At 42.9% G+C, this 12387-nt stretch overlaps 1 protein-coding gene across 1 annotated transcript in view; it reads left to right on the top strand.

The window, feature by feature from the left end:
• Window positions 1-12387, top strand: part of DCAF10 (DDB1 and CUL4 associated factor 10) — an 81045-nt gene that overhangs the window by 16688 nt on the left and 51970 nt on the right. The window contains exon 2 of the mRNA XM_029603274.1: window positions 465-578. Coding sequence (XP_029459134.1) covers window positions 465-578 — 114 coding nt within the window. The remainder of the gene's footprint in view (window positions 1-464; window positions 579-12387) is intronic.

Here is a 12387-nt window from a genome sequence, read left to right as displayed (position 1 = left end):
CTCTTTAAATTGACACCCCAGCTCCCCCCCCCCCCCCCCCCCCCCAATTAATTGAGTCCAGATTCAGTTTCAGTACAGTTAAGTATGTAAGTTAATGTAAGGTTTGCTTATACTTGAAGAGAAATCATCCCAGGTTGTACACTTTAGACTACTGGTAGGCAATTCTGGTCTGGTTTTCAGGCAATTCACAATATGCATGAGACATATTTTTACAGTATTGAGGCAGCACATGCAAATATCTCATGCATATTCTTTGTGGATATCCTGAAAACCTGACCAGTTTGTGTTCCTCGAGCAATGGAATTGCCTACCATTGTTTTAGAATGTGTTCTAAAACTGAGTGAAAGTGAGAGAATGCTATTTACTACACATCTTTAATATGCACCCCAATTTGCACAATTAAACACCAGGACAAAAAAGCAACCACCGCGTAAATAAATCCCTGTTTGTCATTTTACTTTCAGATCTGTGCTGACTGTTGCATGTGAACAGACTGAAGTCCTGCTGTTTGACCCTGTGTCTTCAAAGCACATCAAAACTCTGTCAGATGCTCATGAAGATTGTGTAAATAATATCAGGTTAGTTCACCCTTAAAATAATAAGAGATTTTCATAAAATAGATATTTCTGTGAATATAGTTGCCACCTTGGCCTTTCATAATGAATATGGATTTCTTAAAATTGATTGATCAGGCCATAGAAGTGTTATCGAATGTCTGTATATCTTGTATAGTGGCAATATGGCTAACAGCAACCATAAAATGTAATAAGTCGGAGGAAGTGACGTCATCATTTGCAGATGGTTGCTTAGATTCTTTCTCCTACACTCCTCACAGAATATTCTGCCAATCTTACCGCTTCCAGACGGGGATAACCAGTAATATCTACCTTCATCGGCTGTTTAAACTACACTGGTCATGTCTACTAGGAAAAAAGCGGTAGACTTACAACAATTCTCGTTTGATGCGAGTGGCTCCCGATTTGCGGCCCTGAGCGAGTCGGCGGGAGGTGAAGGCCCTTATGGCGCAGGCACTAAACCTAGCCTGGAAACAAAGGAAGCGGACCAGAGTAATGATACTATCAGCAAGAAAGACGTACAACATTGGTTTCAAGATCTGAAAAAAGATATTAAGACTCTTTCAGAAGAGTTTCGTGATGCTATATATAATCTCCGCAGTGATATTAAGGAGTTGGGGCATCGGGTCGAGGAGGGAGAAACTCGCATGGAGGATCACGAGAAGCGGCTTTCAGCTTTGACATCAGACTTAGAAAATATGAGACAGCTACAAGACGACACGGAGCTGAAGCTTGAGGACCTTGAAAACCGCACACGTCGGAATCATTTACGCATCCGAGGCCTCCCTGAAGAGCCAGCTTGCAACAACACAGCCGAAGTGGTGCAACGCATTTGCCGAGCGCTATTGGTGGCAGCAGGGCAATCAATTAATGGGGACTCCGGAGAACCCCCTGATAATATTATTGTGGAGCGGGCACACAGAGAGTTGGGGGCAGCTTCACGAAATGTTCCCCGGGACATTGTTATCTGCCTACATAGCTTTCTGGTGAAAGAGGCAATAATGAAGGCTGCTCGCAAACTGGATGCCTTTGAATGGGAAGGCCACGCACTGTCCATATATAACGATCTGGCACCGGCAACGCTGAAACGGCGTAGGGATTTTCAGCCGGTAACTGCGGTTCTCCATAAAGCACATCACAGATACCGGTGGCTTTACCCGTGCGGGTTAGCCTTTACAATTAATGGGACAACATTGAGGGCAAGAAATCCGGAGGCGGTATCTCTCCTTCAAGAGGCGGGCTTGGAGTTTCAATATACAGCAGCACCGACGACACCGCTGCGATCAGCAGTGGAATCGGCGAAGTGGCAGAGGACGGGAAAAGGCGGCAGGCGATTCAAGAGAACCTCTGACCCCGAGGCACGAGGGCGGATGCCTGAGAATGAAAGTGGACAGGCGGTGGCCACTACCTGAAGGATGCCTGGGGGACGTCCTGGGTTTGGTTTAATAGTAGATGCATGGTTCGGGTACACCTCTACTTAGAGGTCAGGCCCGCTATAGCATTAAGTAGTAGAATGTTCTTAGATGTATGGTAGTCTGAACTATTCTGTTAAGTCTGGGATCGGAGAGATGCAGTCATGATGTTTGGGTTTTGAAGGGGAGTGGGGGGAGGGAATGTAACTTCCTCCTATAGGGGTCTGCCTTATGAAGGGAGACTTAGTGTTTGAGAGGGGAGGGGGGGATGGGTGGAGGAGAGAATGGGGACTATATGATGAGAGTGTTTCTGTTTAATTTCTATTGCATGGGGTATGGAGTGATCGGAAGGGCTGGTAAAGTGTGGGTACTTCCTACAATATGACACCTCTTAGATTCTTGTCCCTCAATGTAAAGGGTTTAAATTCCCCAATGAAGCGGCAATTGCTATGTAATGAGCTAAACCAGTATCATGCATCAGTGGTCTTTGTTCAAGAGACTCATCTAAGGCGGAAGCATGAACATCTGTTTAAACCACGCCTCTACCATCATAGGTACTATTCTGCCAGCACTCCAGATTGCAGATATGGGGGGGTGGGCATTTTCTTTGCTAATAATTTGGGAGTAAAAGTCCTGGAAACTGATTGGACCTAAAGGGAGATACCTCATTCTAGTGGTAGAGATACACAATTGTAAATTTATGCTGTTAATGTGTATTGTCCTAACCATGATTAGGGGGCACTATTAACAGAGATTAACCAGAAACTGCAAATTATAGGGGGGGGGGGCTATTTGGTGCTGGGCGGGGATTTTAATCTGGCCCCTAAAGTAGGGTTGGACACAAGGTGGAGCAACTCAATGGGACCGAAGGGCCCTGCAAAAGCTTTTGGTAGATTGGCATCTGATTGATATTTGGCGTTTACAATACCCCTCTAGCAGGTGTTATTCGTTCTATTCAAGGCCACGTAATACCTACACAAGGATCGATTACTTTTTAATCGATAAAACACTGAGTGATCACACACTAAAAGCTGAGATAGAAACTATCACATGGTCGGATCACGCCCCAATATGGTGGGAAGTGAGTATACCGACTGGGGAACAGGGCAAGCATTATTGGAAGCTGAATGATAGCTTACTTAAGTATAAAGCATATATTTCCAAATTGCAAGCCCAATTAGAGGAATATTTACTTTTCAATAGTGATAAGGAGATGTCTCCAGTATCGGTATGGGAAGGTCTGAAAGCTACGATGAGAGGCCACCTTATTAGTTTGGGAACCTATCATAAAAGGCACAAAACGGGAGCGGATCAATTTATTAACCCATATAGCAGAACTTGAAAGGTTGCATCAACAAGATCAGCGGCCAATTACACTAAGAAAACTAGATGAAGTACGTCAACAGTTGAAAGATTTAGATGCTGATCGTATAGCCTATCAATTAGATTTAGTGAAGCAACTCTACTACGAGCAGGGGGATAAACCCAGCAGACTGCTGGCCCATAAGTTGAAGGGGCAGAGAATCCAATCTCATATTCATGTTATCAAAGATACTAAGGGGGAAATACATACGAAAGTGCAAGAAATTTCAGAATGTTTTTGAGCTTCTATGAGGCTCTTTATTCCACAGATCATGTGGTCACGGAGGAAGATATTTCACATTTTCTAAGAGACATATCCCTTCCAACCTTATCTTCGCAGGCACAGGACATATTGGGGTCTCCTATTACGGTATTTGAAGTCCAAACGGCGATTAAATCTTTAAAATTAGGGAAAGCCCCCGGGATCGATGGCTATACTCCTCTCTTTTATAAAACCTTTGTGGGAGTTTCTAGCGCATCCTCTACAGGAGCTCTTTAACGCCTTAAGGGAGGGACAGCAGCTGTTGCCTAATGGCAATACAGCTGGGATCACCATTCTCCCGAAACTGGGCATGGATGAGCAGTTATGGGTCTTACCGCCCTATATCATTGATAAATATAGATCTTAAGTTTGTTGGCTAAGATCCTGGCTATGCGCTTACGGGGGGGTCATCCTAGACTTAGTGAAGGATGATCAGGCAGGATTTATGCCCGGTAGATCCACCTCCAATAATGTCCGCAAAATATTAGATCTTATATCTGTGGCTAAATATAGCATGCATCAGTCTATCTTTCTGACAATAGATGCAGAAAAAGCGTTCGATAGGGTGCATTGGCCCTTTTTATTCACAGTGATGGAAAAAAATGGGTCTTGGGGGGCACTATTTAACCTGGTTAAAGGAGTTATATAGGGACCCACGGGCTTGTGTAAAAATTAATGGTGGCTACACACCGATGTTTTCTATCCATCAGGGCACCAGGCAGGGATGTCCCCTTTCCCCTTTTCTTTTTGCATTGAGTGTGGAACCACTAGCGGAATTGGTGCGTACGACCCAGGGTATCCGGGGGATTCAGATAGGACTGGCCCAATATAAAATCTCACTCTATGCTGACTATATCATTTTTACAGTTACGGATCCAGCTGTATCGGTAAGAATTATTACGGAAATAATAGAGCGGTTTGGGGCAGTTTCTGGATTCCGGATTAATATGGATAAATCTGAAATTCTCCCTATTGGTCTTACATTGGAACAACGATCTCAGCTGGAACAAATGTTTCCTTATAGGTGGACAAAAGGACCCATACGTTATCTGGGGGTTAATTTAGTGGAAAATCATCATGACCTTTTTAAAGCGAATTATGAGCCTCTGCTTGGAAAACTTCAAAAGGATATGCTACGATGGGATAGATACAGTTTATCATGGTTGGGGCGGATCGCAGTTTTAAAGATGAATATCTTTCCCAGGCTTAGTTATTTATTTCAGGTGTTGCGCTGTCTATTGTCTGAGGGATGGTTCCGGGACATGCAGCGGAAAATCTTTTCCCATATTTGGAAACGGAGACCCCCAGAGTAGCACGGGCGGTTATGTATTGCCCTACATTTAAAGGAGGATTGGGTGTCCCACATTTTACGAAATATTATGTGGCAGCTCAAGTGCAAGCAGTAGTGGAATGCCACATGTTAAGCTGCAGGAAACAATGGATGTTAATTGAACAGTCATGGTTGGGTAGAGACTCTTTGGAGCACTTGTTTTGGGCCAGGCAGAAGCCTAATCTTAAGGATTCCTCTCTACTGCCCTCTATGCAATGTACACTGGCAGTGTGGTATAAATGGCGAACAAGCATGACTGGGAAGAACAGCTATTTCTTTCCAACGCGGCTTACTTCTATGTCGGATTTTCCAGCTGGAGCTACATCCCAAACTTTTCAGAAATGGGAGGCCAAGGGGTTGTATCGGGTCCAGCAGTTCTGGGAAGCAGGAGGGGTTAAATCTTTTCTATCATGGCAGGGAGAATATCATCTAGCTGCGGTAGATTTTTTGGTGTATGCACAGATACGCCATTTCCTTAGTCATATCGACGTATCTAGAGATCTCAAGAAGGGGGTCTCATTAATGGAAGGGTTTTGTGTAGCACCAAGGAAACCCCCAAGTTGATGTCCAAACTTTATAAATTACTGGAAGACACTGCAATTTATCAAGCTTCCCATATGAGAGCCTGGGAAGTGATTTGGGGGGAGTTTGGGATAAAGAAAGATGGGACTCTTGCTTTCAAGGCATGGGGAGGCACTCCATGTCTACATCTATGGTGGAGAATGAGTATAAACTGCTCTACCATTGGTATTTAAGTCCTGCTGTTTAGCAAAAAGGTATCCTCACCTATCTAATAAGTGTTGGCGCTGTGATCAGGATGAGGGTACTTTTTTACATATATGGTGGACTTGTCCGGTTCTCCAGCAGTTCTGCGCGGGCATGCAACAGCTGACCAAGGACATGCTGGGAAAGGAACTTGTCCTTCGGCCAACCTCATGGTTGTTAGGCCTTTGGGAAGAGGAGCAGCAGGTACTTAATGTGAGGTTATTGCGCTATTTAGCCGTAGCAGCCCATTTGGTAGTCGCCCGTTGGTGGAGACAACCAGCTGTGCCTCCTATTGCAGCAGTAGTCAAAAGGCTCCGAGGCATACAAGCTATGGAAAAAATAGCGGCTTACCGGAGACCATTTGGAAACCTTTTGATGAGTGGAGACAGACATATTGTTCTTAAGTGAGGGATGAGGGGATGTGTATGAAATGGCCCTGTATTTTCCTGCCTCGCATTTGCTTGATTTGCTTGAATGCCCTTCCGGAGGAAGTGGTGAAGTCTAAAACTGTGAACGACTTCAAAGGGGCGTGGGATAAACACTGTGGATCCATCAAGTCTAGAGGGCGTGAATAAAGTGGAGGCAGCAAAACACTGCACGGAGCGGCAGTAGCCACAGAGGCATTCATGGAGCGGGATGCCAGTGGCCAGTAACTAGTGTTCCACCTTCACGGAGCGGAAGGATGGAGGGCTGCTATCTCCAAAAAAAATAAAACAAACAAAAATAAAAACAGGGGTGGGTAAGAGTATGGGGCAAGGGTGTGGCCTGCTTGTTACAGCGGTTGCTACCCCTAATTGAGCTGGATGTCACTTGGATGCAGATACGGCGCTGCTCTCTAAATTGGTGGAGGGGAATTAGGGCTGGAGGGTACTGGAAGCCAATAGTAACAGGTGGGAGAGAGAAAAAAGGGAAAAAAATGGATAAAGTGTGTAGCTTGCTGGGCAGACTAGATGGGCCGTTTGGTCTTCTTCTGCAGTCATTTCTATGTTTCTATGATTACCGCAGACTATGCTCTTGCTTTATTAGATTTTCTTTATTCACTCCAGTTTGTTCTTATCATGTATTACTGTGGGGGGGGGGAGGGGGGGTGGTTTTGGGAAGAGGAGGGGATATTCAAGAAAAAACTTTGAAATACAATGTTGTCCTAGGGAACCTGGCTGACTGTTAAACATGTGTTGTATTTGTATCTGATGAGTGTATTTCAAATAAAGTTAAATACAAAATAAAAAAAGGAATGTCATCCCTAATGATGCTACCATTATTTAAGTTCACCCAGGGCACACCTGCATTCCTCTCTGAACGCAGTACCACTGAGGAAGCTTGGATGTTGCTATTAAATTCTTTTTGTCCCTGATTAAATACGAGAAGAGCCTGGTATGTATATAGACAGTAACAAATATTTCTGGAACTGGTCTTGTGACTCAGCAGCACTGCTCATAGCCATGCAGAGAGCATGGATTCAATTCCCAGGTAAAAAGTGGTCTGTTCCCTGGTCTGGCTGGAGATGCTGTGGAGGCCGTGTTCACACCTCTGGGGTGAGGAGGTAGTTTGTCATTGCTAAGTGGTGACACTTAATCATGTATATATGATTATGTTCCTGTAATTGATCAGAGCATGTTCTTAACTTTTTTGTACAGTGCTTTAGATTTATATATATATAATTTTTTTTTACTTTCTATATGTTGTAATTTTAAATTCATTTATTATCTGTTTTGAGCATAATTTTTATCAAGAGGTGGAATAGAAAAACAGAATAAATAAAATATATTTAGTGTCATAATTGCAGGTTTATGGAAGGAGCCCTGGTGAATGGTCCCCAGCTGAGGAGAGGACTACTAACTGGGCTAAATGAGTTGGGAGGGATATAAAATAGAGAAAAAATGCCTGCATAACACTACATCAGGGCTCATGGAAGATCCCATCCCTGATTCCAATTGAACTGGTAGCTCAAAGGAGCAGGAAGAAATACATTCCATCCCCAGATAATCCTAGAAATGCAGATGCTGAAAGCTGGACACTCATCTGTCGCTGGTCAATGCACCTAGCAAGTTGGCTGTGAGCAAATGAAAAATCCATCTCTTGGATTTTCCCACCACTGCTGGCTGGCCAAAAACTCTAGTCTTAAGTGAGTAAGTTACATTCAGGATAACTTAATTCTCTAGTTGGCAGCAGCACAGTCCCCCAGAAGGCCTCCCCTATTGGAAAGAGTCTGATCCTAGGCACAGAGTGGGAGAAACCCTTAATAAGATGTATCCGAAGGTGGCCAGGAATAAAGCATAGGGGACTGCATGGAATAGTGTCATATGCTGAGAATTTTTCAATATAAGGGCCAAGTCACCTCAGCTATTAATTGCAGTTCATTTTGCCTTGCACAGCTGGTTTCCATCCAGGTTTGTTTGGGGCATCATTATGGGAAAGGTTACAGTAATCACTCAGGACCCTTTAACTGAGTTCTTTTGGATTAAAGGACCTTGGCAATTAGAGATCTGGATTTCTGCTGGACATTTGGTGCGAGTTTCTTCTTCTTTTTAAATCTGAGGGGCATGCATGGGTGTGGCACATGGTGTAAGCACAGCTAATAGAAAATAGCAGATAAGGACTGTAATCCTTCCCAATTTCTTTCCTGCTGCAATGTCATAATCCTTGGTTGATCTTTGGCTTTCCCTTCACAACTAGGGCTCCTCTGTGATTATCCTATGCTTTCTTGAGTTCTGTTAGTTTTTGCCTTTACAACCACAAAAAAAGGGAGAGAAAATCTGTAAATCACATTGATAGCCACCTTTTTCACACTTCTATGATACATAAAAACTGAAAATGCTGCGGGGAGGAAAAAAGACTCTTGCTTTAATTTAGACTAATAATCCCCCTTTACCTCACCTTTCTTTCCTACAAGCTATTCTTCCAGAGTCCATCAGATTATATTTCAGTTTAGCTTTCTAACGCTGCAGCCAACTACGCCAATTATGGGTTCCATTTACAGTGACTTTAATTATGCCAGTACGCATCTAGATCCTTAGCCAGGTTCAGTTTTAGCTCCTCTAAAGAATCCCATTACCTTTATCTATTCATTGTACGTTATTTCCCAGTTCCGTTTCTGATCCAAGTTTATCTCCCCTGTTCAAAGTATTTGCATTCTTACATGCTTGTTAATGTTCTAATGTAAACCGAAGTGATATGTAACCTTGCTACATGAATTTCGGTATATAAAAATGTTAAATAAAAAATGGCTGTGAGTTGAGGATGCTGATTTTTGCTGTTCGCTGATTACATTTATTTCCTCTCTAAATGGCTCCTAAAAGAAAAGGGAAGGTCAGAGTTTTCCCCCTCCTAACTCGTGCACCTTCCGGGTCAGCAATCTATAACATCTTTTGCATCCTCGACTTTTGCTTCGTCTGGTGGCCAGTTCTCTGTTGCTGGCTTCGATGGAGGAGCGTTGGCCCAGTCAGGCGAGGAGGGGGGTCTCTCAGCCCCAGGCCACAAGAGTCTTTGCTGTCAGACGGACCCGCTTCCTTCCCGAAAGCTGCATTGTCACAGGAGAACGATGTTTCTGTTGCCAATGCGGGAGGGGGCTGAGGAGGTATCGCTGCCCATTCAATCTATACAGCAGTTGGGAGCGACTCACGTTGAATCAGAGACAGCTATTCCTAGGCAGGAAGTCTTGCTGAATGGCATTCCCTCCATGGCCGCTGTGTCCTCTGGGGAGAAGTTTCTTGTCTGTGAGTTTCCCTAACTCTTTAATAAACCAGCAGAAGTAATCTTGGCTTCCCTATGGCACATGATGGCCAAGTTTGGCCAGTTTCTTTGTGCTTCTGTGCAGAAAATGGATTCTCTTGCTTTAAAACTTGAGCATCAGATTTCCAGGCTTGAATTGCAAGTTCAGGAGCACGTAGAAAAATTTTCGCAGATTAAGAACGACTTGGGGACATTCCAGGGGGTTCAAACTGCCTTTTTATGAGAGCAAGGTGTAATTCTGCTTAAAAAAAAACAAAAAACTCCCATAATCTTCGTATATTGAATTTTCCTAAGATTATGGGTGAATTACCCTTGATTACCTTTAAGAAATATTTAGTAGAAAATCTACATCTAGCCCCTCTGTGAATAAGGGTTTTTCTTCCATCTTCTCCTCTGTCTAACATTGTTTGATCAAAATGCTCCTGTGGTTTCTTCTCTGAATTACCTGGCTTTTTGGAATTGTCTTCCTCAGAAATTATGGAAAGAACTACCTTATTAGTTTCCTTCTGTTCTGAAGCTGACATTAGTAAAGTAATGGTTGCATATTTTCCGAATTTAAATTGGATTTTCTGGGTCAAAAATTGAGAATTTTTCCTGATCTTTCACGTTTGACACAGCAAAGAAGAAAGGCCTTCTTGGCTCTCAGACACTTTGTCTTTAGGTACTTTGTTTATTTTGCATTATCCTTGCAAATGTTTTGTAAAATATCGCTCAGAGTTTTCTATTTTTTTTTCTCTGGAACAATTGAAATCTTTTGTTGATGCTCGTAAGATGTTAACATCTTCTCCTGTTCTTATAGGGACCTAGTGATCTCTTGTAATTATTATAGCAGAACTAACTCACAGCCGATACAGTACAGTGCGCTCCGGTGGAGCGCACTGTTAACCCATGTTTGGGCACGCATTTTCAACGCACTAGCTTTACCCCTTATTCAGTAAGGGGTAATAGCACATCGAAAACGTGCGTCCAACCCCCCGAAACTAATAGCGGCCCATAACATGCAAATTTATTTATTTATTTATTTATTCAACCTTATATACCGGCTTTCAAATTCATTCAAGGTGGTTTACATTGATTGAAATTGCAGTAGCAACATTCAAATACATATATACTAAAACATATCCTTAAACATAATACAAGGCTATAATACAGTTAAACCAAAGGCTCACTAACTAAACAGTACATTAAAAACTAGTCTCTTTCAAATCGTAGCAGTACTGCCACATCTTACCAGGATACCCCCTTCCCTCTACCCACTCCATCTACCCTCCTCCCCCCCCCACCCATCTCCCCTCCTTCCATCTCCAACTCTCATCTCCATCTTCCCCTGGTGTCTCTGTATTACTATGATGAACGGGATCAACTATTTAGACTAAAAAGCCTGTTCAAATAGCCAGGTGTTTATCTGCCTCCTAAAGCTATTAATATCCTCCTCTGTCCGAATCTCCGTGGGTAAGGAATTCCACATTTTTCGGCCCTGCTAGAGATAAAGACCTTTCCCTTACTGAACTAAGGTGGGCCAGTTTGGGCGATGGGAATGGTCAACAAGGCTGCCCAAGGGACCCTCAAATTTCGTGATGGGACATGGATACGTAAAGAGGCATTCAGCCATTCCGAGTTCGTGCCATAGATTGCTTTGTGTATTAAAGTTAGGCACTTATACTGTTGCATGTTGATGGCCCTATTAGTTATTCCCGCGCAATTCACTAAGTAAATGTGCAACCAAGCCGCACATTTTACTTTCAGAAATTAGCGCCCTCCCCAAAGGTAGGCGCTAATTTCTCCAGGCACCGGGAAAGTGCACAGAATAGCAGTAAAAACTGCTTTCTGTACACCCTCCGACTTAATATCATGGCGATATTAAGTCGGAGGTCCCAAAAGTAAAAAACTAATTAAAAAAAAAAAAGTAAATCGGCTCGCGTTGAAAACCGGATGCTCAGATTTTGCCGGCATCCGGTTTCTGACCCGTGGCTGTCAGTGGGCTCGAGAACAGACGCCAGCAAAATTGAGCATCAGCTGTCAAACCCCGCTGACAGCCGCCGCTCCTGTCAAAAAGAGGGTGCTAGGGACGCGCTAGTGTCCCTAGCGCTCTTTTACCGCGGGCCCTCATTTAAATACTGGATTGCACGCACAGGAGAGCAGGCGCTCGCCCGTTCTCCCCACGACTTTTACTGAATCGGCTGACAGTGTATTTGCCTGAATTTCTTCACATCTCCTATATTTCCTCTTCCCCCCTTTTTTCCTCTTGTTTCTTATTTACAGGGGTTGCTTGTGTCTGATATTCCTTTTACTGTTACAAAGTTTTTCTATGCTTTGTTTATTGAAATAATTTTTATATTTTATTTTAATACTTTTTAAAAAAAAATTGAAAATGCCTCAGGGAATTGTAAACTAATGAAGAAATATGCTGGTGGACTTTTTCCTTCGGTCATTTAATTGTGTTTTATGAAGGGAAAAATTGAAACAGTCAAGAAAAGACTTGTTAATCACTTTTAATTACACTGATAGGATTTTCTTTTCGGGGTATATAGATGTTGGTGATTCGATCACAGTGAGGTTTAAAACTGTGCAGAAAATATGCACGCATGCAAAAAATGGTCCCCGTCAGCTAAAAGTTGTCATAATTGCATCTATTTCATATATATATGGAATAAGAAGTCCTAAACGTATGTAGTTGACTGTGGGCATATTGTGCAACATAAAGCTAAAAATAGATTGCCTTTAAAATCTGAGCATTTGTATATATGTGTTAACTATTTTAAATCAGGTTGATATAATCATGATTGAAATTATGAGTTAAGAAGCCTTGATTCAAATTATAGAACACATAGAAATGATGTCAGAAAAGCTTTTTACCATATGTCTGCATATCAGTACTCCAGACTGTAGAAGTCAGGGCCCTCTTGTTTGTTGTCTGTAACCAATTTCCCGTTTCCTCTGCTGTTGAAG

This window comes from Rhinatrema bivittatum, chromosome 1 (genome assembly GCF_901001135.1).
Source record: "Rhinatrema bivittatum chromosome 1, aRhiBiv1.1, whole genome shotgun sequence".
NCBI lineage: Eukaryota > Metazoa > Chordata > Amphibia > Gymnophiona > Rhinatrematidae > Rhinatrema > Rhinatrema bivittatum.
Note: the sequence above shows the minus strand (reverse complement) of the source record. Positions and strands in the feature narration are given on the sequence as shown.